General features: G+C 40.4%; 1 protein-coding gene across 1 annotated transcript in view; it reads right to left on the bottom strand.

Moving 5' to 3' along the window:
• Positions 1–23,817: 23,817 nt before the first annotated feature.
• RFTN2 (raftlin family member 2) overlaps positions 23,818–25,407 on the bottom strand; it is a 62,400-nt gene continuing 60,810 nt past the window's right edge. The window contains exon 9 of the mRNA XM_090268336.1: positions 23,818–24,322. Coding sequence (XP_090124462.1) covers positions 24,050–24,322 — 273 coding nt within the window. The 3' untranslated portion in view covers positions 23,818–24,049. The remainder of the gene's footprint in view (positions 24,323–25,407) is intronic.

Below are 25,407 nucleotides of genomic sequence, written 5' to 3' on the forward strand. Positions count from 1 at the left end.
CAACCAACCATGGTACCAGGCCTTTTATCTCATGGGCTTTTATTACCTTTGAAAGTCATTCCCTGTTCCTCAGGGCTTTTTGGTAACATTCTGAGTCCAAGTATGTTTCCTTTAGGCTTGACATTCCAGTCAAAGACTTGGTCCAAAAAAAAAGGAACCTCTATTAACAACTGGTCTTATTAGTTCTATGCAAAGAAACTTATGTCATTACTTACTTGTTTAGAATGCCAAACTCTGGAGGGATCAATTAGGGAGAAAAATATACAACGTGAAGGAAAATCTTTGTCCTAATATTCACTGAACTGGCATTTCCATTCTTCATATTTTCATTTTTCCCCCACTAAAGAAATTTTTTTTTTTTTGTTTTTCCATTACAGTTGTATCACTTTTTTACCCCTCTTGCTTTCCTGCACTCTGTCCCTCCCTTCCCCCACATTTAGTCTCCACTCAGTTGCCCATGTCCGTGGGTCATTCATATATATATATATATATTTTTTTTCTTTTTACTTGACCCTTCCCCTTCTTACACCCTTCTCTTCCTCCTCCCCTCCCCCCTTGTTACTGTTAGTCTACTTCTTGTTTACATACCTCTGGTTCAATTTTGCTCATTTGTTTGTGTTGTTAATTAGTTTCCTGTAATAGGTGACAGCATAGGGTATTTTTCTTTTGTTGCCTGGCTTATTTCACTAAGCATAATTTTCTCTAGTTCCATCCATGTTGTTGCAAATGGTAGAAGTTCCTTCTTTCTTTCTGCTACATAGAATTCCATTGTGTAAATGTACCACAGTTTTTTGATCCACTCATCTACAGATGGGCATTTAGGTTGTTTCCAGCACTTGGCTATTGTAAATAGTGCTGCTATGAACATTGGAGTGCATAGGTTCTTTTGTATTGGTGTTTCAGGATTTTTTGGATATAATCCTAGCAATGGAATTGCGGGTTCAAAAGGCAGTTCCATTTTTAGTTTTTTTAGGAAATTCCAAACTGTTTTCCACAGTGGCTGCACCAGTCTGCATTCCCACCAGCAATGCACTAGGGTTCCCGTTTCTCCGCATCCTCTCCAGCACAAGTTGTTTGTTGATTTGTTGATGATGGCCATTCTGACTGGTGTGAGGTGGTCTCTCATTGTGGTTTTTATTTGCATCTCTGATGGCTAGTGATGTTGAGCGTTCTTTCATGTGTCTATGGACCCTCTGTGTATCCCCCTTGGAGAAGTGTTTGTTCAGGTCCTTTGCCCTTTTTTTTATTGGGCTGTCTGTCTTCTTGGTGTTGAGATCAATCCCTTGTCTGAGGTATCATTGGCAAATATGTTTTTCCATATGGTTGGTTCCCTTTTCATCTTGCTGATGTTTTCTTTTGCTGAGCAGAAACTCTTGAGTTTGCTGTAGTCCCATTTGTTTATTCTTTCCTTTATTTCTCTTGCTTTAGGAGATGTATTGGTGAAAATATTGCTATGTGGGATATCTGAAATTTTCCTGCCTATGTTTTCCTCTAGGACTTTTATGGTGTCACGGCTTACATTTAAGTCTTTGATCCATCTTGAGTTTATTCTGGCATGTGGTGTAAGTTGGTGGTCTAGTTTCATTTTTTTGCACATCCCTGTCCAGTTCTCCCAGCACCATTTGTTGAAGAGGCTCTTCTCATTCCATTTTATGCTGCTTCCCCCTTTGTTGAATATTAGTTGACCATTTAGACCTGGGTGTATTTCTGTGCTCTATTTTGTTCCATTGATCTGTATGTCTGTTCTTATGCCAGTACCAGACGGTCTTGATCACAGTGGCTTTGTAATATAGATTGCTGTCAGGTATTGTGATTTCTCCTGCTGTGTTCTTCTGTCTCAAGATTGCTTTGGCTATTTGGGGTCTTTTGTGGTTCCATATGAATTTTTGAAGTATTTGTTCTAGGTCTGTGAAATATGTCACTGGTATTTTAATAGGGATTGTGTTGAATCTATAAATTGCTTTGGGTAGTATGGACATTTTAATGATGTTGATTCTTCCCATCCGTGAACATGGTATTTGCTTCCATTTACTTACATCTTCTTTAATTTCTTTCTTCAGTGTTATGTAGTTTTCTGAGTACAGGTCTTTTATCTCTTTGGTTAAGTTTATTCCTAGGTACTTTATTTTTCTTGTTGCTATAGTAAATGGGATTCTTTTTTTTTTAGTTTCTATCTCTGATATTTTGTTGGTGTACAGAAATGCCTTCGATTTCTGAATATTGACTTTGTACCCTGCTATTTTTCCAAATTCACTTATTATGTCGAGTAGTTTTTTTGTGGAGTCTATAGGGTTTTCTAGGTATACTATCATGTCATCTGCAAATAATGACAGTTTTACTTCCTCTTTTCCAATTTGGATGCCTTTTATTTATTTTTTGTCTGATTGCTGTGGCTATAACTTGCAACACTATGTTGAATATGAGCGGAGAGAGTGGACAGCCTTGTCTTGTTCCTGATCTCAGGGGGAATGCTCTCAGTTTTTGTCCATTGAGTATGATGTTGGCTTCAGGTTTCTCATATATAGCCTTAATTATGTTGAGGTGTGCTCCCTCTATTCCTGTTTTGCTTAGTGTTTTCATCATAAATGGGTGTTGTACTTTATCAAATGCTTTTTCTGCATCTATTGATATGATCATGTGATTTTTGTCTTTCATTTTGTTTATGTGGTGTATTAAATTTATTGATTTGCGGATATTACACCATCTTTGCTTCCCTGGGATGAATCCCACTTGATCGTGGTGTATGATCTTTTAATGTGTTGCTGGATCCTGTTTACCAATATCTTGTTGAGGATTTTAGCATCTATATTCATCAGTGATATTGGCCTGTAGTTTTCTTTCTTTGTTGTGTCTTGACCTGGTTTTGGAATTAGGATAATACTGGCTTCATAGAAAGAGTTTGGGAGTTTTCCCTCTTCTGGATTTTTTGGAATAGTTTGAGAAAGGTAGGCATTAGTTCTTCCCTAAATGTTTTGTAAAATTTGCCTGTGAAGCCATCCAGTCCAGGGCTTTTGTGTGCAAGGAGATTTTTTTATTACTATTAAATTTCACTCTTTGTTATTGGTCTGTTCAGCTTTCAAATTCTTCTTGATTCAGTTTTGGAAGATTATATGTTTCAAGAAATTTGTCCATTTCATCTAGGTTGTCAAGTTTCTTGCCATACAGTTGTTTGTAGTAATTTCTTACAATCCTTTGTATTTCTGTGATATCGGTCATGATTTCTCCTCTTTTGTTTCTGATTTTCTTTATTTGGATCCTCTCTTTTTTTCTTGATGAACCTGGCTAAAGGCTTGTCGATTTTGTTTATGTTTTCAAAGAACCAGCTCCTCACTTTTTTTGATCTTTTGAATTGTTTGTTTAGTCTCTGTCATTTAATTCTGCTCGGATCTAGATGATTTCCTTCCTTCTACTCACCCTGAGCTTTGTTGTTGTTGTTCTAGTTCTTGTAGCTGTAGGGTTAGATTTTTTATTTGAGATTCTTCTATTCTGTTTAGGTAGGCCTGTATTGCTATGAACTTTCCTCTCAGGACTGCTTTTGCTGTGTCTCATAGGTTTTGGGCTGTTGTGTTTTCATTATCATTAGTTTCTAGAAATTCCTTGATTTCTTCTTTGATGTCATTGTGAACCCATTCATTATTTAGTATCATGTTATTCATTCTCCATGAGTTTGAATGTCTTTGATTTTTCCCTTGAGGTTGATTTCTAGTTTCAAGGCATTGTGATCTGAGAAGATGCTTGATATAATTTCAATTTTCTTCAATTTGTTGAGGCTTGTTTTGTGTCCTACCATGTGGTCTATCTTTGAAAATGTCCCATGTGCATCTGAATAGAATGTATATTTTGCTTCTTTGGGGTGAAAAGTTCTATATATGTCAGTTAAATCCATTTGATCTAGTGTGTTGTTCAGTGCCTCAGTATCCTTGGTGTTTCTTTGCTTCGAAGATCTGTCTGTTGTTAATAATGAGGTGTTAAAGTCCCCTACTATGAGTGTGTTGTTGTTAATATCCTTCTTGTGGTCTTCTAGTATTTTCCTTACATATTTGGGTGCTCCTGTGTTGGGTGCATATATGTTTACCAGGGTTATATCTTCTTGATGGATTGTTCCCTTAAGTATTATGAAGTGTCCTTCTTTGTCTCTTTTTATGGCCTTAGCTGTGAAATCTGTTTTATCTGATATAAGTATTGCTATCCCAGCTTTTTTTTCATGTCCATTTACTTGGAATATTTTTTTCCATCCCTTCACTTTCAGTGTGTATATCTTTTGTTTTGAGGTGTGTCTCTTGTAGACAGCATATATGTGGGTCATGTTTTTGTATCCATTCTGCTACCTTGTGTCTTTTGATTGGAACATTTAATCCATTTACATTTAAGGTTATTATTAACAGGTATCTATTCATTTCCCTTTGCACCTGTGTTCCTTTTCCTCTTTATCTTTTTTCTTTTTCTTATTTTTAAGTATATTTTATTGATTATGTCGTTACAGTAGTTCCAGTTTTTTTCCCCTTTGCTCCCCTCTGCCCAGTACCCCCTCTTCCCTCCAGCAATTCCACCCCCCTTAGTTCATGTCCATGGGTCATGCATATAAGTTCTTTGGCTTCACCCTTTCCTATATTATTCTTAACATCCCCCTGTCTATTTTCTACCAACCAATTATGCTTCTTAGCCCCTACACCATTTCCCCCCCTCCCCCCCTCAGCTGATAACCCTCCAAATGAACCCCATACTTATGATTCTGTTCCTATTCTGGTTTGCTTAGTTGGATTTTGTTTTTATTTTTTTAGGTTCAGTTGTTGATAGCTGTGACTTTGTTGTTATTTTAGGGTTCATAGTTTTTATCTTTTTCTTAAGTAAGTCCCTTTGACATTTCATATAATAATAGCTTGGTGATAATGACCTCCTTTAGCTTCATCTTGTCTGGGAAGCACTTCATCTGCCCTTCCATTCTATATGATAGCTTTGCTGGATAGAGTCATCTTGGTTGTAGGTCCTTGCTTTTCTTCACATTGAATACTGCTTGCCAGTCCCTTCCTGCCTGCAAAGTGTCCTCTGAGAAATCAGCTGGTAGTCTTATAGGCAGCTCCCTGTAGGCAACTCTCTGCCTCTCTCTTGCTGCTTTTAAGATTCTCTCTTTATCTTTCACCTTTGGCATCTCAGTCATGATGTGTCCCGGTGTGGTCCCCTCTGGGTCCAGCTTGCCCAGAACCCTCCGTGCTTCCCAGACCTGTATGTCCATCACTTTTGCAAAATTTGGGAAGTTTTCCTCAGTTTTTCAATTCTTGGTTCCTCATTCTGTACTGGTTGACTGTTTTTTTCTTCCTTACATTCCAAATCATTGACTTGAACCCCAGTTTCCTTCCCTTCACCATTGGTTTTGTGTGGATTTTCCTTCGTTTCACTTAGCATAGCCTTCACTTTTTCTCTTATGTGTTTGCCATACTCAAGCATATGTGTCAAGCCTGTGAGCATTTTTATCACCAGTGTTTTGAATTCTTCATCTATTAGATTGTCTTATCTTCATCTGTTAGGTTGGCTGTCTCCTTATCGCTTAGTTCTCCCACTGGAAACTTGATCCGTTTCCCCTTTTGGGCCATACTTCTCTGTCTCCTCATTCTGACAGACTCCTGTGTTTGTTTCCCTCTGCGTCCCAGGTAGAGCTGTCGCTCCTGTTATGTTGTAAGGGGCGGAGCCTTAGAGATTCGTCAGTACAGGGCGACCTGTTTCACCATATTGCGGCGCTGTATGTGGGGGAGGGGTTTGAGAGGGAACAATACCGCCTGCCCAGCACTCACCCCATTTCCAAGCATCTCTCCCACTTCCGCACCGGACTGGCGCCCCTCTAGCTGCTGCCCTGGCCGTTGTTCCCAGAGTGGGTGAGTCTGCGGATATTCTAGGACTGAGGGGGCCCTTTAAACAAGCAGACTCTGCTGAGACCAGCAGTTTCTGCCTCCACCCCAACCCCCACTGCTCTGCACAGTCAGAAGCAATGAGGTTTGATTTTCCCCGGTGCTGGGACTGTGAGCTGCTAGGTCCAGTGAGGAGCTGGGAATGCTTCCCAGGTGTCCTTCCTGACTGCTTAAAACATGTGACTGCGCTTTCTGCTGGCCTGCCGCTGCCGCCGCCGCTGCCACCACCACACCGTGCTGTGTCCTCTCTGCCCCGGCTCCACCCCTCCTACCTGTCTGGATGAGTATTTCTTCTTTATATCTTTGTTTGCTGGACTTTCAGGCAGTTTGATTTTCTGGAACTTCTGGTTGTTTCTAGTCTTGAGGTAGTTGTATTCCTTCTTAGTTGTGGAGAGAGACACAACGTTTCTGTCTATGCCTTCATCTTGGCCAGAAGTCTTCTTTTTCTTAAAGCATTTTCTTTAACATCTCTTGCAATACTGGTTTTGGCGGAGATGTATTCTTTTCATCTTCCTTTGTCTGGGAAACTCCTTATTTCACCCTCCATTTTGAAAGAGAGCCTTGCTGAGTAGAGTATTCTTAGTTGTAGGCCTTTGTTTTTTATTGCTTGAAATGTTTTTTTCCATTTCCTTCTGGCTTGTAGTGTTCCTGTTGAGAAATCAGTTTATAGCCTTATTGGAGCTCCCTTGTATGTTATTTGCTGTTTTTCTCTTGCTGCTTTTAGGATTCTTGCTTTGTCTTTGTATGTTGCCATTTTAATTATGATGTGCCTTGGAGTGGGCCTTTTTGGGTTCTGTGTTTCCTGGACTTGCTTGACTTTTTCTCTCATCAAGTTAGGAAAATTTTCTGTCATTACTTTTTCAATCAGGTTTTCTATCCCATGCTCCTCTTCTTCACCATCTTGTATTCCTATGATTCAAATATTTTTTCGTTTCATGTTTTCCAGCAGTTCTCTTACACACTCTTCATTCTTTTTCAGTCTTTTTTCATTTTGTTGTATTTTCTGGGAATTTTTTTCTACTTTGCCCTCTTAACTCACTGATCTGATCCTCTGCTTTGTTTAGCCTGTTTTTGATTTGTTCTACTGTGTTCTTCAGTTCAGAAATTGTATTCTTCATTTCTTCTTGGTTCTTATTGATAGTTTCTATGTCCTTTTTAATGCTGGTATAGTTCTTCCTTAGTTCCTTGTAGCTTCCCTGGAGTTCTTTGTAATTCCCCTGGAGTTTGTTGTAGTTTGTTCTGAGTTTGTCAAGTTCATTGAGCTTCCTTATAACCATTCTTTTGAATTCCATGTCTGATAGTTTGCTTACCTCTGTTTCATCTAGCTCCCTTTCTGGCGATTCTTCTTTTCCTTTCATTGGGAGGTTGTTTCTGTGTCTCCCCATGTTGGATGCTTCTTGTTTCTTAAATTTGTCTGCTTTGATTTCCGGCCTTTGTGATAAGAGATTCTGTATAGGAGACTTGGGGGATTCAGTGGTGCAGTCTCTTTGATCTCCTGAGCTTGATGCTCCTGGGATGCCCTTTATGCTGTTTGTTTAAGCTGTCTGGTTGTATTTCAGTTACTCTTTGGCAGATCCTTCCCTCTGCTAGTTGATTGAGAGTCACTCTGCCCACCTTGTCTTGAGTTCTTTTGTGGAGATGCTGTTAAAACAAACACACAACCCAGGCAAGAAACCCACACCCTCCAAAATATCCCCCACCCACAATCACACTGTCAGCAGCAAATGAGCCAGTATTAATATAAATGTACAGAGGTTAAGGCTATTATACTATAGGAAAAATAGCTAAGAGTTGTTTTAACTGAAAGAAAGGTGATTTTTGAGAGGGAAGATGGTAGAATGATAATAGTAGCAAATAGGGTCAAGGCTATGTGAGACAGTAAGTAATATTTACATTGTATGTTGAAAAAGGGAGGGAAGAATGAAGTGGAAGTGTATAGTATTAGGTTTATATAGCAGTTATATGCTATATATTTAGTGTGAGAGGGAGGATAAACAAAACAGACAAACAAAAAATTTAAGACTTCTGGCCAAGCTGGAGGCCTAGACTGACACCCTCCGTCTCCCTCCACAACTAAGAAGATATACAACTATCGCAAAACCAGAAATAACCAGAAGTTCCAGAAAATAAAGCTACATGGAAGTCCAGTGTATGAAGGAGTTCATCAGATCCAAACCACTGTTATATGAAATGTTAAAGGGACATGTTTAGGAGAAAGAGGATCAAAACTATGAACATTAAAATGAAAACTGTATCACAAAAACCAACAACAGAAGCTAGGGAATGAAAACAATGGCAAACTAAGCAGGCAACGAGAGTGGAAAAAGAATTATAAATATGGGGAACATTATGGGGGGGAGGTCAGCAGGGAGGGGGGAGGGAGGAAGGGAGGGAGATGGTATAGGAATTAAGAAGCATAGTAGGAGGGAGTGGAGTAGACAGGGAGATGTTGAGAAGAACTATATGCACAACCAAAGGGCTTGGACAAGTTGAGGAGGCAACTGCAGGAAGGGAGGTCACTGGGTGGAGGGGAACCAAGGGAAAAAATTGGGACAACTGTAACAGCATAATGAATATATTAAAAAAATTACTAAAATAAAAAAATTAAGAAGAATAGGAGGGAGAGAAGGTAGGAAACAGATTAAAGAAAGTTTTTCCCAAGTACAACCTTTGGGCGCTGTCTTCTTTTTCTGGATCTGCCCCTGGTCAAAATTCCATGGATTTCAAATCTTTTCTGGCCGGCTGGCCATGAGGAGCTCTAGCTGGATTCTAAGGCTGCTATTTTCTCACTCGTGGGTCTGCCGCAGTTCTCCGCTGTGAGCCGCACTGAGTTGAGTCCCCGCCCCTCTGGTCCTGCAGCACCCTCCAGCCCTCCTCAGGCTTGTCTAGCAACGCTCTTCTGTTGGTGAGCCAGTGTGCATGCCCATAGTCCCTGCCCAGCCTCAGTTCCTGTTTCTGCTGCTCCTCCAAAAAGTCTTTGTGTTGCCTCCATGCTGAAGCACTGGCCTGTGTCCCTGCCTGGTGGAGCCTTGTTGTGCACCTGCGTGTACCACGTTGCCTGCCTGGGGTCCCTACTGAGTCTGTGGTTCTGCCGCAGCTTTCCCATGTGGGCCCCTCTCCCCGGCTCAGTTCTGCCTTTTTGTTTGGTGGAGCCTTTGTGCAAACGCTCAGGGCAGAGTGTTGTCAGCCCAGTGTTTCCTGCCTAGGGAGTTCCCACCTAGACTCAGCTCATACAGTTTCTCACAGTCTGGGCTGTTAACTGTCTTCCCACACCTCCAGCTGTTTCAACCAAACCTCACTGACTACTGGGACTTTGCTGGTCATGGCGCCTATGGTAGGGCAAAGTTTTCAAGCAGATCCCGGTTAATGAGTCGGTCAGCAGCTGCACCTTTCGGGTGTGGTGTGGCAGAGGCACCGGGCTGGGAAGCCCAGTGACTCAGCTTGGAGAGCGCAGGCCGAGCTTTCTGCCCTCTTTCATGCTGTTTCCACACTCCCTTCCCTGTTCTCCCTCTGAAATCCACACTCACTCCACTCTGTGTTTGTCGGAAGGTTTCTCTTAAAAGAAGCCTTTCTCCTGATAAGAATATATTTGCATTTTGTCTCGTTAAGTCAGTGAAGCACTTTAAGGACTGTACTTATGATCTTGGAAGTAAAATAGAAAATGAATCTTAGATTATAGCTAGGTAGACCGCACAGCCTTCTGGAAGCTAGAAATGAGACCAATGGAGAATAAAGAAAGTGTGATATTTGTGACCTTAAAAGGATAGCAATAAATTATGGAAAAGTGCATCTTAACTATAGATTTTCAATTTCTCCCTAAGTAAATTTGGAATATCTTACAATCTATAGTTTTAAAATTCTATGAAGTTAAAAAAATCTCATGTCTAGTTAGAGATAAAGAGGCTATATGTTTTGGCAACAACCTTTATGAAAACTCTTTTTGCTTATTCACAATAAGCTTTTCCTAAGCCATATTCACAACCTGTCCATTTAACAATCAATGAAGATTTTCCTTTGGTTCTGTTTGTATGTATGTAGTTAAACATATGAATACAACAAGATTTAAAATAACGTGATGGTTTGGAGGAATTAGGAAGAGAGGGGCTTTTCAAGCACTGCTTGGAGCAGGGGAGATGTAGTGTGGTACATGCAAAATGAGCTTGAAAAAAACAAAACAAAAAACCTCTGGCTGGCACAGCTCAGTGGATTGAGCACCGGCCTGAGAACCAAAGGGTCGCCAGTTTAATTCCCAGTCAGGGCCCATGCCTGGGTTGTGGGCCAGGTCCCCAGTTGGGGGCATGTGAGAGACAACCACACATTGATGTTTTTCTCCATCTCTTCCCCTCTAAAAAGAAATAAAATATTTAAAAAATAAGCTTGCTAGTTATTGGTGAGAGGATTATGGGTGAAATGAAGTGGGAGTTCACTATTTTTGAATAAGATGCCAACATTTAGAGCAAGGGTACAGACTAAGTCCTTGTTATTTTAATTGCATACCAGTTCCCAGATATAGTGCAATGACTGTGGGAAGAACCCATCAGTAGAGTGTAGAAAGCTCAGATTTAACAGGATAATATCAAATAGAATGTGACCATATTGATTAGTGTCACATTTCTGAGGCTTTAGGAGAGGCCATAGCCTGTGAAGTGAAGTGTTAAGTATCAGAAGGAGGGCCTGAGGAGTGTGCCTTCCTGGCTGTCAAGGCCCTCCAAATCCAAGGTGTCCTGTCCTCTGCCATTCAGCCTCCATTCCACTCACTTGCAAGATTCTAGGGCTCCCCAGCACCTGAGAGCTCATTATATACTCACTCAGAAATTAAATCATTACTCAGAAACAGAATAGAGTGCAGAAAGGAGCCAACATGCCTGGAACTGTGATAGCGAAGGGGAGGCCAGGCGGAGGGCGACAGACAGGAATAGATTTCTCTCACCAGGTGAAGCATTTTCACCCTGGGCATGCCCGATGCCTGTGAAACCCTATACTTACTGATAAGGACCCATCTGCATCCCCCAGTCTCAGGCCTGGACACAGCCATCTGCTGCTCTGCACTGTCTGAGATCATCCCAAGATACTAAACTCAGACAATTTTCTCATTGTAGGAACCAGATTCCACCCACATAAGGCCAAATATATTAAAAGGTAGCCCCATGTCATATACTTAAAACAAATTTGACCAGCTTTTTGTAATTGATTTTTAAAAATTGGGCTCTCCGTTGGTTACTTAGTTTACAACTGACCATGGTTTCTCATCAATCATCACATATTCTCTGTAAGTTCTTTGAACTGAGAAAAGCTACTCTACAAATTATTTTTTAGCATTAGTGGCATTTTTATGAATATGAAAAGAAATGGTGGTATATATTTTATAGCTATTTAAATTTTGCAGTTTTCATATTTTAGAGCCAATTTTTAAGAAGTCTCAAACCTTTTTTGGGACACCTGGAAAGTTCATAGGTCCTCATGTTTAAAATTATCTGCTTATAATTTTATAATACAAACACATGTCATTATTATAAATATTATATCAAATATCATTTGCTCAGGGAAACCTTCCCTGACCCTGAATATATTAGATTTGTTTGTTATATGCTCTCCTAGCAAACTTTACTTCCTATAAGAGTATTTCCATGAACTACAATTACATGATTATTTCTATTATTATTCATCTACTATCTCCTCTGCTAGCCTATTGATTCCATGAGGGCAAGACTGTGTCTGCTTGCTCTCTAGTCCCTGGTATGGCATCTGACCAAGGGTCAATAAATATTTGTTCAATGGTTGAAAAGAGTGAACCTGCATCCTCTCACAGGGTTTCTGTTTCAGGAGGAGGGTTTCATTGCTGTCAAGAACCTGAGCAATTCTTAAGAGATATATTGTTCCTCTTCTGTCTTTTATTAAGGACATCTGCCTTTACAATGTCTGTGCCCATAGTGATAGCAGCATGGTCTTTTGCAGACATGATGTGTTTTGCCTGCTTAGCATCTGGTTTTGGGTCTCCGGCTCTTCTGAAGCTCTGTGAACTAACTAATATACTTGGCACAGTAGTTAGTGATGAATCTTTTTTAACCACATAGAAATATATTTAAATGTTTGCGAGTATTATATTCTTATTTTAAAGATGCCCTGTATTTATTCTGGCATTTCCCCAGGCATAATCTTCTTTACCACACTAGAAAAGACTTTGCAAACTTAAAACTAGACCTTTTAAAAAAATAATGGTTTCAATTTATTGAGCACCTAAGTAGGTGTCCTAAACTGGGGTACGTACAGTCCCATGACCTCCTAGTTAATTGTCATACAATTTAATTTGTGTCCACAGGAACAAGCAGCAAGGTCATACTCTGAATTCAGCCTAGCTCCAAAGCTCAGGCTTTTTTATTTTGCTGTGCTATGTTCCTGTGCATTGCTGCAACTCATCCTTGGAAAAACCCTTTCATTCTTAGGTGAGGAGGACTAAGTTAGGTGTTGGCAATGGCGTGGCTTAACCAAGTAAGGTTTTGCTTTTCATTGTAATAAGACCAGAGGTTGGCAAACCTGGGTTAGTGCAGCAGCTCCATGGCCCTTCACTGGTGTCTCAGGCACCCCCATCTTCCTTCCCATTTCATCATCCTGGGACATGGCCTCCATTCTTGACGCTAGTATCTTATGTTCACATTTTGGCCCATTTGCTTCTCAAATTCTTTGTCTCCCTGTCACTCTCACATATGCACACACACACGCAATTTTCAAGTCATGTGGTAAGTGGCAGACATCAATCAGTTCCTTCACCCCTACCTATTTTCGTGTATATTTAATAAACTTTTTTTTGCCTAGCACAGAACAGTAATAAAAATTAAGAAGTTTGACATTTATACAACATTCATCAATGGTTCATAGTTCCAGATATCATATTCACATTTACATATCAGCCACCCCCTCCCTCCATCTGGGATCCAATCCAGGGTCATATATTGCAGTCAGTTACCCTGTCTCTTTAGTCTTCTTTATTGTGGAATAGTTTCTCAGCTTTTCTTTGTCTTTCATTACCTTGATATTTTTAAAGATATATAGGTCAGTTGTTTTATAGAATGTCCCTCAATTTGGGTTTCTCTACTGCTTCCTGATGATTGCATTCAGGCTGTGCATTTTTGCCAGGAATACCACAGAAGTGATTGTCCTTTCCAGCATATCATCTCAGGAGTCACAGGATGTTGGCTTGTTATTATTGGTGATGTTAATGTCAATCACTTGGTTTAAGGCCCAATCAAAATTTGGCTTGACAACACACACACGTGTGCTATGTTTGGGAATCTTGAGCCTAATGAGTTCTGCCTGCCCAGAATACTCATATTCTTCATATTCTGCAGACCCCAGAATGCTTTTTCCCAATCTAGAGCACAAGTTCACCCATGTGAGACTGATTCACAAGTAAGTATGAGAGGCAGAAAGCTGAGCAAAGGGTGCTGTTTTGCTGAAAAGGTGGCAGCAGAAACTTTGGGGTTGTGGAAGGTGCAAGGTCCTGCAAGAGTTGCCGTTGTGCACGGGAAAGCTGGATGCTGGCAGCAGGGCTTGGTACTGGCAAGAGCAGGCTGGTTTTTGTTTTTTTATAATATTCCACATTAATTAATTAATTTTTATTTTTTAAATTTGTATTTTTTTTTAATTTCTTTTTTTTAAATTGTTGTTCTATTACAGTTGTCCCAATTTCCCCCCTGTAGCTCTCCACTGGCAGGCTGTTTTTTTGTGTAGGTTTGCACCCTGTTCCTGCCAGCTTAGTTAGCAGGGAGCTTGGTCTTTTACCAGTTCTATGAATTCTCCAATAAGTATTTCTTCTATTAAAATACAGTTTTCACATAGTAAAGTGTACCTATCTGAAGTGTACAGTTCAGTGAGTTTTGACAATTAAGACACAGAAGATTTCTGTCATTCCAGAAAGTTCCCATGCACCTCTCTAGTTGCTATATACTAAATGGGCCCCTCCGAAGTGCCTGTGTTGAAATCCTAATCCCCACTGTGATGGTAGGAGGTGGGACCTTTGACAGGTTTTTTAGGTCTTGAGGGTGGAGGCCTCATGAATGGGATTCATGACCAAATAAAAGAGACTCCTGAGAGCTCCCTTGCCCCTTCACCCATGGGAAGTTACATATATAGAGAAGACAGCTGTCTGAACCAGGAAGCAGCTCTCACCAGACACTGGATCTGCTGGCCCATGATCGTGCGCTTCCAGCCTCCAGAGCTGTGAGAAATCAATTTCTGTTGTTTATAAGCCTCCCAGTCTATGGTGTTCTGTTACAGCAGGCCAAACAGACTAAGATGAAAGCCGCCTCCCTCACCCCACTCCCATGGGCAACCACTGTTCTGATTTTTGTCCCTATAGATCAGTTTCATCTTCTTGAATTTGTAAGTTTATGTCTCTTACCAAATTTGGGAAGTTCTCAGCCATTATTTCTTCAAGTACTTTTTCAGTCCCATTCTATTTCTCCAATTCTTCCACCAGAACCCTGATGACATGTAGATCTTTGTTATTTTGTTATAGTCTGTGTCCCCGAAGGGTTTTTTTGGTATGTTTGGTTTAAAGTTATTTTCTCTTTGTTGTTCAGATTGGGTAACTTCTATTGCTCTGTCTTCTAGTTCATAAATATTTTTTCTTTTGTTTCGCCATTCTGCTGTTAAGCCCATTCACTGAGATTTTTATTTTGATTATTGTATTTCTCAGTTCTAAAATTTCCTTTGGGTTCTTGTATTTTTTCATTTGTTTTAAGCACATTCTTAATTGTTGAAGCATTTTCATCATACATGTTCTAAAATCTTTTTTTAAGTATATTTTATTAATTATGTTGTTATGGTTTTCCCAATTTTTTTTTCCGTTGCCATTCTCCATCCAGTACCCCACTTCCCTCCAGCAATCTCCCCCACCTTAGTTCATGCCCGTGGGTTGTGCATATAAGTTCTTTGGCTTCTCCCTTTCTTATACTATTCTTAACACCTGCCCTCTCACCCCCATTTTGTTCCTACCAATTATGCTTCTTGATCCCTGCACCATTTCCCCTTTTCTCCTCTCCCAGCTGATTACCCTCCAAATAAAGCCCATACCTGATTCTGATCCTGGTCTGACATTTTGTTTATTTTGTTTTTATTATTATTTTTTAGATTCAGTTGTTGATAGTTGTGTTTGTTGTCATTTTAATGTTCATAGTTTTGATCTTATTTTTCTTAAATAAGTCCCTTTAACACTACATATACTAAGGGCTTGGTGATGATGAACTTCTTTAGCTTTACCTTGTCTGGGAAGCACTTTATCTGCCCTTCCATTCTAAATGATAGCTTTGCTGGATAGAGTAGTCTTGATTGTAGGTCCTTGCTTTTCATCACTTTGAATACTTTTTGCCAGTCCCTCCTTGCCTGAAAAGTTTCTTTTGAGAAATCAGCTGACAGTCTGTGGCAACTCCTTCGTAGGTAACTCTGCTTTTCTCTTGCTGCTTTTAAGATTCTCTCTTTATCTTTAACCTTTGGCATTTTAATTATAATGTGTCTTGGTGTAGTTCTCTTTGGATCCAACTTGTTTGGAACTCTGTGCTTCCTGGACTTGTATGTCTATTTCTTTTGCCAAATTTGGGAAGTTTTCTTTCATTATTTTTTCACATAAGTTTTCAATTTCTTGCTCTTCCTCTTCTCCTTCTGACACCCCCATGATTCTGATGTTAGTATGTTTAAAATTGTCCCAGAAGTTCCTAATCATTTCCTCGTTTTTTTTTTTTTTTTTTTCAATTCTTGTTTCTTCTTTCTGTTCCAGGTGAATGTTCGTTTCTTACTTTTATTCCAAATCATTGATTTGAATCCAGGCTTCCTTTCCATCACTGTTTTTTTTCCCTGTATATTTTTCTTTATTTCACTTTGTATAACCTTCACTTCTTCATTTATTTTGTGACCATACTCAGTCATTTCTCTGACCATCCTGATCACCAGTGTTTTGAACTCTGCAACTGATAGGTTAGCTATCTCTGTTTGTTTAGTGTTTTTTTTTTTTTTCTGGGGTTTTGTTTTGTTCTTTCATTGGAATCATATATCTTTGCCTCCTCAATTTGGCAGCCTTCCTGTGTTTGTTTCTGTGTATTGGGTAGAGATGCTTTGACACTGTGTCTTGATAGTATGACCTAATCTAGTAGGTGTCCTGTAGGGTCCAGTGGCACAGCCTCCCCTATCACTCAAACTGGGTACTCAACGTGTGCCCTTCATGTGGGCTGAGTACACTCTCCTCTTGTAGTTAGCCTTGGTTGCTGTTGGCAGATCAATGGGAGGGATTTACTCAGGCCAGTCAGCTGCAAGGATTGGCTATGACCGCTGAACATCAACCTCAGCTCTCTGTGGAGGATCAGCTGTGCAGGGACAGGGTGATGGTACTCTGATGTAGTCTGTAGCTGTCCACTGGGTGCACTGGCTCTGGGGTTTCCTGGGTGGTGCAGACCAAAGTCAACCCCAGCTTGTCTTTTGCCTGAGGCACCCTGCCTGAGCTATAAAGCAATCTGAGATACTTGCTACTTGTGCTGGGCTTGGAGCATCCCAGGTGAGCTCAAGCTGTGAGCCTAAGCTGTCTGCAGGTAGTGTTGGGCCTGAGCTCACTGAGACCAGCTGTTGCTTGTTTGACAGGATTTAGGGAGTTGTGAAGCATGAGCCAAGACCAGCCATTCACATGGAAAAGCAATCTGGTGGGCCCATAAGTTGGGTGGGGCAGAGTCTCTGGGGATCTCTAAGGCAGGTTAAACAAAGTTAACCAGGTTGATGGAGTCTCAGATATGGCTCCAGCTTGCCAACTCTGTGTGGGGATGATTTAGAAAAGATACAATGACCTCTACTCACCTTGATGCCAGACACTTCTGTTCCTCCCTGTATACCACTGGTGCCTTTGAAGCTGCTACCCTGGTGCTGGAGCTCAGAGGCAGGGAATTTGTGTAGGTGAGTCCATGTGTGGGTTATTTAAGAGGAACTGCTTGGGGTTTCAGCAATTTCTCCCACTGACTCAATTCCCACTGGTTTTTTCAGCCAGAAGTTGTGGGCATTTATCTTCCTGGTACTGGAACCCTGGGCTGGGTGTCTGGTGTGGGGCTGGGACTCCTCACTCCTGAGATATCCCTTCCCAAATATTTATCCACTACACATGGGTGAGAGACCAGCCCGTTTCATGTCTGCGCCCGTCCTACCTATCTTCGTGGATGAGGTTTTTTTAATTTCATAGTTGTCAGATTTCCATTCAACTTGATTTCTGATGGTTCTGGTTGATGGTTGTTTTATATTTTAGTTGTAATTTTGATGTGGTTGTGCGAAGAGGCAAGCAATGTTTGCCTATGCTGCCATCTTGACCGGTGTGCTCTAAAATCTTTTGAAGATCATTCTAATGTCTCTATCATTGTTGGCGTCTATTGTCTTTGTTCCTTTAGTTTGGGATCTTTCCGGTTTTTGGTTTGATGAAAAATTTTCTATTGAAACCTGGACATTTTCATATTATGTTATGAGATTCTGAATCTTATTTATACTTTCTGCATTAGTTGGCTGTTACTAACTCTACCCCAGCCAGGGAATGGGGGTACTGCCTAGTAATTGCCAGGTGGAGGTAGAAATCCAGGTTCTCCTCTTGACCTCTGTTGACACCTGAGGGGGGACACTTTACTACTTCTGGGCAAAGGTAGGAGTTCCATTTCCCTAGGTGGTTTCCACTGATACCTTGGTGGGAGTGGCCTCATTACCACCAGGCAAGCCTCATTTACCACTAAGCCTCCCCTGACACCACCAAATGGGGAAAGAGATGCTTCATTACCCCTGGGTGGAGGTGAAGTCTAAGCTACATACACAATCGCCACCAACACCATGGAGTGAGGGTAGGAAGGCTCTTATTGGCCAGTGGAGATGAAATTTCCAACTCCCTGCTTGTCTTCTAACCCCACCCTGGCCAGCGTGTGGGATCCCGTGTTATATCCTCATGAGGGTGGAAATCTAGGCTTCCCAATTGGTCTGCTGGTGTAGGTCAGGATAAGGTCCCGGGTTTCTCTGTGGTGTTTAGCTGGAGGAGGGCAGTTATTGTCAAAACATTTGCTGTCTTGCTAGCGTTTTTTGATTGATGACATTGATATTTCTAGATTGCTGGCTTCTTCAGTTTCCAAATCTGAGATACATAAGGCAAAAATAAAAACAAGGAACTTACCACTGGTTATCTTATGTTTATGTATAACGTTCATGGTTTTTAGTTCTACTTCATGGGAGGAATCTACACCATCTTTCTGAAAGCAGAAGTTTCTATATTTTCTTTCGTGGAATGTCTGTTCAAACCTTTTGCCCATTTATATTGGGTGCTTGGTCTTTTTATTATTGAATTATAGGAGCCATTTCTATATTCTTGATATGAATCCTTTGTCATGTACATGTTTTACAAACGTATTTGCCCAGTCTGTGGTTGGATTTTCATTTCTTAAACTGCGAGGTTGATGAGCAGAGTTTTAAATTTTGATGAAGTCCAATTCTAGATATCATTTGAAATAAACTTTTACTGCTGTGAGCCAAGGTTAGCTCTGTTGTTTGCAGCTGAGAATGCTGGCTGATATAAGCCTGCAAAGAATCACCTTGATACTTATACATACCTTGATTTTTACTTACTTGATACTTACAAGTGCAATGATTTTGATGCTCAAAGCATTTTAGGAATCTGTTTTGGGAATTATCTCCACAAAAAAGTTTATAAGCCTCACCAGAAACAAGATTCATTATTTTTTGCCTAATTTACCACCTCAAACACTGTCTTAGAACTTAATCATCTGTCAGACCTAGCTCTATAAACTTTGGGCCATTGCACAAGTAAAATTCATTCTCAAGGTATGATAAGTTGTCCCAACAAATAATGGTTTAAATGGATGTGCTACAAGTTCTGATGCTTTGCATGGTCTAGTTTTCCTACATATCCACCAGTAAATTTTGATTTAGCATGCTTTCTTAGTTAGAGACCCTCCCATTGTTAGAATCTACTACTCCATTTGAGTTCTAACTTTCCAGACAGAGATACTCTGGAACGCTAAGGATTTGAGAGAAGGAAATCTTTTTTTAGTTTTATACCAAAAGAGTCACAGTCCTGCTAGCCCAGAGGGAATAGTAGTGAGGGATCAGATAGTGAGGAAAGGCTGGGAAAAACAAGAAAGCTCTTTAGCTCTTCCCAAATGAAATGAAAGAAATGAAAAATGCATCTGGGACAGTTATATTCATATATGTAAACACCTGCGCCTGATAAAACAAATCATTTGGAGATAGTTGTGATTTAGATTGACTACAGCTCCAGCTCCTGCTTGCGTGCATGTCTGAAGACTCTTGAAAGCCCCAGAGTGTTAAACAGACTGACCTTTTTGTTTCTCTCTCCTGAGGAGAACGGTGGTGACATCAAAAGAGCTGTTCCTCAGCTCAATGAATTTCTCTGGTGATTAGGTGCTAATGTCCATGAAAGATAACAGTGACATTCAATCCAAATGGGATGGAACTAGCAAGGAGTTAGTGAAACCTAAGACAGACGTGCCATAGATACTGTACCAAGGGGAGTGACAGAACTTCACACCCATATCTTTGATCTTGAACCTTTTTCATCCTAACTTAAAGGTATTAAAAATTCACATGCGAGAGTCCCTCAGGAATTCCATAATGTTATGAAAAGAACTGAATATTCAACTGGCAGATAATGATAATATTAGTCACATTCAACTCCTTAGGCATATAGAGTCAAAGTTTTGTTACTTTTTTAGAAGAATAGACTCAAAGACATATATATATATATACCTGTCTAGATTTGTATGTATATAACTCTAGAACCATTTGGTCATTATTTATTCCCTATAATACAAATTTGCCATGTAATTTAAGGGTAGTTGTTGGAATAAATGCTTATGAAATAGATTTTGAGGATATGACTGCTAAATTTATTCTAATAAGATTTTTAACTTAGAAGAAATAACAGATAAAAGCAAACTGTAAAAAGAAAGTAAGCTTACATGAATTTAAAAAAATTAAAAATGATTGCTATATTCCTCAGTTTTGCTTTGTCAAACATATATTTCTTTATTTTTAAAAAAGATTTTATTTAGCCCTGGCTGGTTTGGATCAATGGATTGAGTGCCAGCCTGAGAACCAAAGGGTCGCCAGTTCAATTCCCAGTCTGGGTACATGCCTGGGTTGTGGGCCAGGTTTCCAGTTGGGGGTGAACGATGTTCTCTCTCTATCTCTCCCTCCCTTCCACTTTCTCTAAAAACAAATAAATAAAATCTTTAAAAAAGTAAAAAAAAAAAACCTTTATTAAAAAGAATATTTTATTGATTATGTTGTTACAGTAGTTCCAATTTTTTCCCTTTGCTCCCCTCTGCCCAGTATGCCCCTTCCCTCCAGCAATCCCACCCCCTTAGTTCATGTCCATGGGTCGTGCATATAAGTTCTTTGGCTTCACCCTTTCCTATATTATTCTTAACTTCCCCCTGTCTATTTTGTACCATCCAATTATGCTTCTTAATTCCTGCACCATTTCCCCATTTCTCCCCCTCCCTCCTCCCAGCTGATAACCCTCCAAATGATCCCCATACCTATGATTCTGTTCCTATTCTGGTTTGCTTAGTTGGATTTTGTTTTTATCTTTTGGGTTCAGTTGTTGAAGGTTGTGACTTTGTCGTCATTTTAATGTTCATAATTTTGATATTCTTTTTCTTAAGTAAGTCCCTTTGACATTTCATATAATAGCTTGGTGATGATGATCTCCTTTAGCTTTACCTTGTCTGGGAAGCACTTTATCTGCCCTTCCATTCTAAGTGATAGCTTTGTTGGATAGAGTAATCTTGGTTGTAAGTTCTTGCTTTTCATTACCTTGAATACTTCTTGCCAGTCCCTTCTTGTCTGCAAAGTTTCTTTTGAGAAATCAGCTGACAGTCTTATAGGCACACCTTTGTAGGTAACTCTTTGCTTTTTTCTTGCTGTTTTTAAGATTCTCTCTTCATCTTTAACCCTTGGCATTTTAATTATGATGTGTCTTGCTGTGGTCCTTTTTGGGTCTAGCTTGTTTGGGATTCTCTGTGCTTCCTGGACTTGTATGTCTATTTCCTTTGCCAAATTGGGGAGTTTTCTTTCATATTTTTTCACATAAGTTTTCAATTTCTTGCTCTTCCTCTTCTCCTTCTGGCACCCCTATGGATTGGATGTCAGCATGTTTAAAGTTGTCCCAGAGGTTACTAAGCTTCTCATTTTTTTTAATTCTTGTTTTCTCATTCTGTACTGGTTGGGTTTTTTTTTTTCCCTTATGTTCCAAATAATTGATTTGAACCCCGGTTTCCTTCCCTTCATTATTGGTTTTGTGTGGATTTTCCTTCATTTCACTTAGCATAGCCTTCACTTCTTCCCTTATGTGTTTGCCATACTTAAGCATATCTGTCAAACCTGTGAGCATCTTTATCACCAATGTTTTGAACTCTGAGTCTGTTAGGTTGGCTATTTCCTCATCACTTAGTTCTCCTGCTGGAACCTTAATATGTTCCCCCTTTTGGGCTATACCTCTCTGTCTCCTCATTTTGACAGGCTCCTGTGTTTGCTTGCCTCTGTGTCTTAGGTAGAGCTGTCGCTCCTGTTAAGTTGTAAGGGGCGGAGCCTTAAGTATTTGTCAGTACAGGGTGACCTGTTTCACCACATTGTGGCGCTGTGTGCAGGGGAGGGGGTCTGAGAGTGAGCAATATCACTTGCTCAGCACTTGCCTCTTTTCCAGGCACTTCTCCCACTTTTGTATGGGACTGATGCCTCTCTAGCTGTTGCCCTGACTGCTGTTCCCAGAGTGGGTGGGTCTTCAGACATTCTAGGACTGTGGGGTCCCTTTAAACAAGCGGACTCTGCTGAGAGACCAGCAGTTTCTTCCTCTGCCCCAACCCCAACTGGTTTGCACAGTCAAAAGCAATGAGGCTTTATTTTTCCTGGCACTGGGACTGTGAGCTGTGAGGTCTGGTCTAGTGCTGGAAGTGCTCCCTAGGTATCCCTCCCCACTTTTTAAAATGTGTAACTGTGCTTTCCACTGGCCTGCTGCTGCTGCCACTGCCGCCGCTCCTGCCACCACCACATCGCATCCTCTCTACCCTGGCTCCGCCCCTCCTACCTGTCTGTATGAGTATTTTTTCATTATATATTTTTTTGCTGGACTTCCATGCAGGCAGAGTTTCTGGAACTTCTGGTAGTCTCTAGTTTTGAGGTAATTGTATTCCTTCTTTGTTGTGGAGGGAGACTCAGCATGTCTATCTAGGCCTCCATCTTGGCCGGAAGTCCTATTTATTTATTTTTAGAGAGAAGGGAAATGAGGGATAAAGGGAGGGAGAGAAACATGATATGTGAGAGAAACAGCAATTAGTTGCCTCTCTCATGCCCCCTCCTGGGGACCTGGCCTGAAACCCAGGATGTGCCCTGACCAGGAATTGAACCATGAACCTTTCAGTCTGCAGGCCAGCGCTCAATCCACTGAGTCTCACCAACCAGGGCAAACATAAATTTCTATGTCTGCTTTTAACACTTCAAATCCCCTCTGTGTACAGATAGAATGATATAGGACTGTGCCTTTTGTAGACCCCAGCATTGGGAAAAGCTGTCTGCCCTTTCTGAGTATCTTTTCTGTATTTCATAACTCATGACATATTGTGGGCTGCAGAAGTAATGTTTGTTTTTACCAAAAATTCACCAACTCTTGAATATGGGACTTTGGTTCATCTATCAAAACAAAAACCATTTCTGCAAATACTGTTGATAGCTGTTTACAAAGAATAATTCTGAGAATATTATTAAAATTTTTATACCTGTAAAGGTAATGCTTCAGAATAATACCATGTTAACCTTATCTACAATTCACAGAGATTGGCCTAGTTACACTATATATTTGATAACACATAATACATAAATTTATAAAATATATTATGAATATTTGTGTTCAGTAAAATGATAGCCCAATAACAAATGCCATTTTATTATTCAAATGATCTTATAATGTCAACACCAATTCTAATAAAAATATATAATATGTTGAATTCATAAATGGCAAAGTCAGCTGTAATTCACTTGAAGTTTCCTGCATTTCAAAGTGAAACTTTCACAGAGCAATGAAAATCCTCTCTTTTGTAGAATTTTGATTTTTGCCTGTTAAAGCCTGGGCAAGGCAGAGCACCCCTATAGCAGAACATGAGAAGCAGAGATGGAACAGCTAGGCCACCAGACCCATCCCATGTGCTGTGAGCACATTTCTATTCTTGGAGGAAGGAAAATTCTGGGGTTCCCCCTTCTTTATGATTTAGCCATCAAAATAAAAGCATAATTCAAATCTAGACAGACGTAAAAGGCTTCAGTTTCCATTCAAAGTTGATGTTTTTCCTTTTCATAGTATTTGCAGCGTAAAAGAAATAAAATTAATTCTTTCTGTCTATTAAGATTTTTAAATGTTGAGATTGGGTTCTTCCCATATTGCATCATAAGGGATGCTCTATTTCTAGGCGATTAGAAAGAACAGAGTTTAAGCTTAATAAATCAGTTCAGGGTTGGTAACATGGTGACCCTTTAAAAGCAAAGACATACAAAAAGATTTTTTTTAAAGAATATTTTAACAAATAGGGGTTTGCTTTGTATATACATGCCACAGTTAAAGACAAAATTTGGACTCATTGTTATATTCAGGAAATAGGTATTTCATTATTAGCCCTTTGTGTGTGTGTGCTCACACCAGAAAGGGATAGAGAGAGATTATGTTTCAGTTTAAGTAAAACTCTAACTTCCTGAGAACTTTCTAATTAGATAAAATACTGGTTGAGATATTTAGCCTTCTTACCAGGAATCGTAAGAAATCATACCTTGTACATTAATGGGAAAATGAAGTAGATTATCCATTAATAATGTAATGAGACATCTGTTTAAACAGATGCTTTTATTTGAGAGCAGTGTAAACATGATTCTAAATTTACAAATATGTTGGTTATTCTTCCTTGTCTGGGAGGTTGAGCCAAAGTTTTCCATAATTAGAAGGAAGCCTGAGCTTGGAAAAATTCACTCTCCCATAAATGCAGATAAAGTAATACAATCAAGTCAACTGGCAGTTATTTTAATAATTACGTACAGGGCCTTCTGCTGCTTGACTGCCTTGCTCACATACATGTGACCTGAGTGACTGCATCTTCCTGGTCCAACTGTCCGTCGTCGAATTCCCGCAGGACGCTGTCGCTGCTGCTGAGGCCCGAGAAGCTGCTGCCATGTGCGGGCCTCTTCTCCTTCAGCCAACACTCTCGGGAAGGAGAGAGCGGCCCCTCCGCGGGCGGGCTCCTGTTCTCCGTAGGTGGGGACGTGGCCGTGTCAAGTCCAATGCTCCTACTGGTGACTTTGTTCCTGTCTTCACCTTTTATATGCCGACTGGCTTTCCTCTGAAACAGAGATGGGCACCAGGAGTTAAAAACATGGGTGCCTACCTGTCCCTCTGATCTAGCACACTCCGTGCTTTGCCCAAAATGTCCTTTACCGGCTGCTCTTCAAAGTCCTGCCCTTCTCATGGGCAGCTCAGAATCCCTCGCATTCCCCTCTCCCCCAGGTGAAAAAGCGCTGCCCCCTCTCTGTTTCACAGCCCTTTGTGGCTTCTGGGCACAGTGTTCTCAGCAGTGGCAGGCTGGTTGTGTGTATGTCTGGGCCCTCATCGACATTTCCGAGGAGAGAAGCCTGTTGAGATCACACTTTGGGGAACAAAGCAGGGTAGAAGTACATTCAAGACCCCATTTTTCTTCTTGGTGTTAATTGGGACATAACAATGGAAAGAGGTCTCTAGTGGCCACCTCACACCCATTTCACTGGAGAATGGGCTGCACAGAAGAGTCACAGGTCATTCAGAGCAAGTTTATGCCTGGAGCTTCCTCCTGGGTCAAGCAGACCCCTCGCCTTGTCCTGCCACAAACTGCTCCTGCCTGATGGGGCTGGGAGGTTGAGGTTGGCAGAGGATGCTCAGCAGCTGGACCAGCTCATTCTGCACACTGCCTGATAAACTGCGGATGTTTTTGCTATGAAATATTTACTGAGGGCTGACAATGTTCTTGGTGCAGTTCAGAATAAAGAGCAGGACATGGTCTCAGCCAAGGAAGTAAGAATAAGATGTCTAAGTCAATAAATGGAAAGCTCAGAGAGAGAACTGTTGCAGTTCAACATGTGGATGTTCAGACTCTGATGAGGCTTCTTTAATATTGAAAACATGACATAGATTAGAATACGATCATATACTCTTATGCACACACACACACACACACAGAAATAAGAGTAAATAAAAAGGATAAATGTAAATTTAAAAAAATAAATAAAAGCGATAAATTTAAAAAGCACAGTAATTTCCCAGTTTACAAAGAGTTTTTTTGTGAGCAAACCAGGGACTTCTGTTCAAGATCGTAGCATAGATAAACACAGCTCAGCTCACTTCCTCACACAACTATTTCAAAATTACAACTAAACTCCAGAAAAACCATTATTG

Source organism: Furipterus horrens, unplaced genomic scaffold (genome assembly GCF_987537825.1).
Source record: "Furipterus horrens unplaced genomic scaffold, mFurHor1.1.pri manual_scaffold_1, whole genome shotgun sequence".
Classification (NCBI taxonomy): Eukaryota; Metazoa; Chordata; class Mammalia; order Chiroptera; family Furipteridae; genus Furipterus; species Furipterus horrens.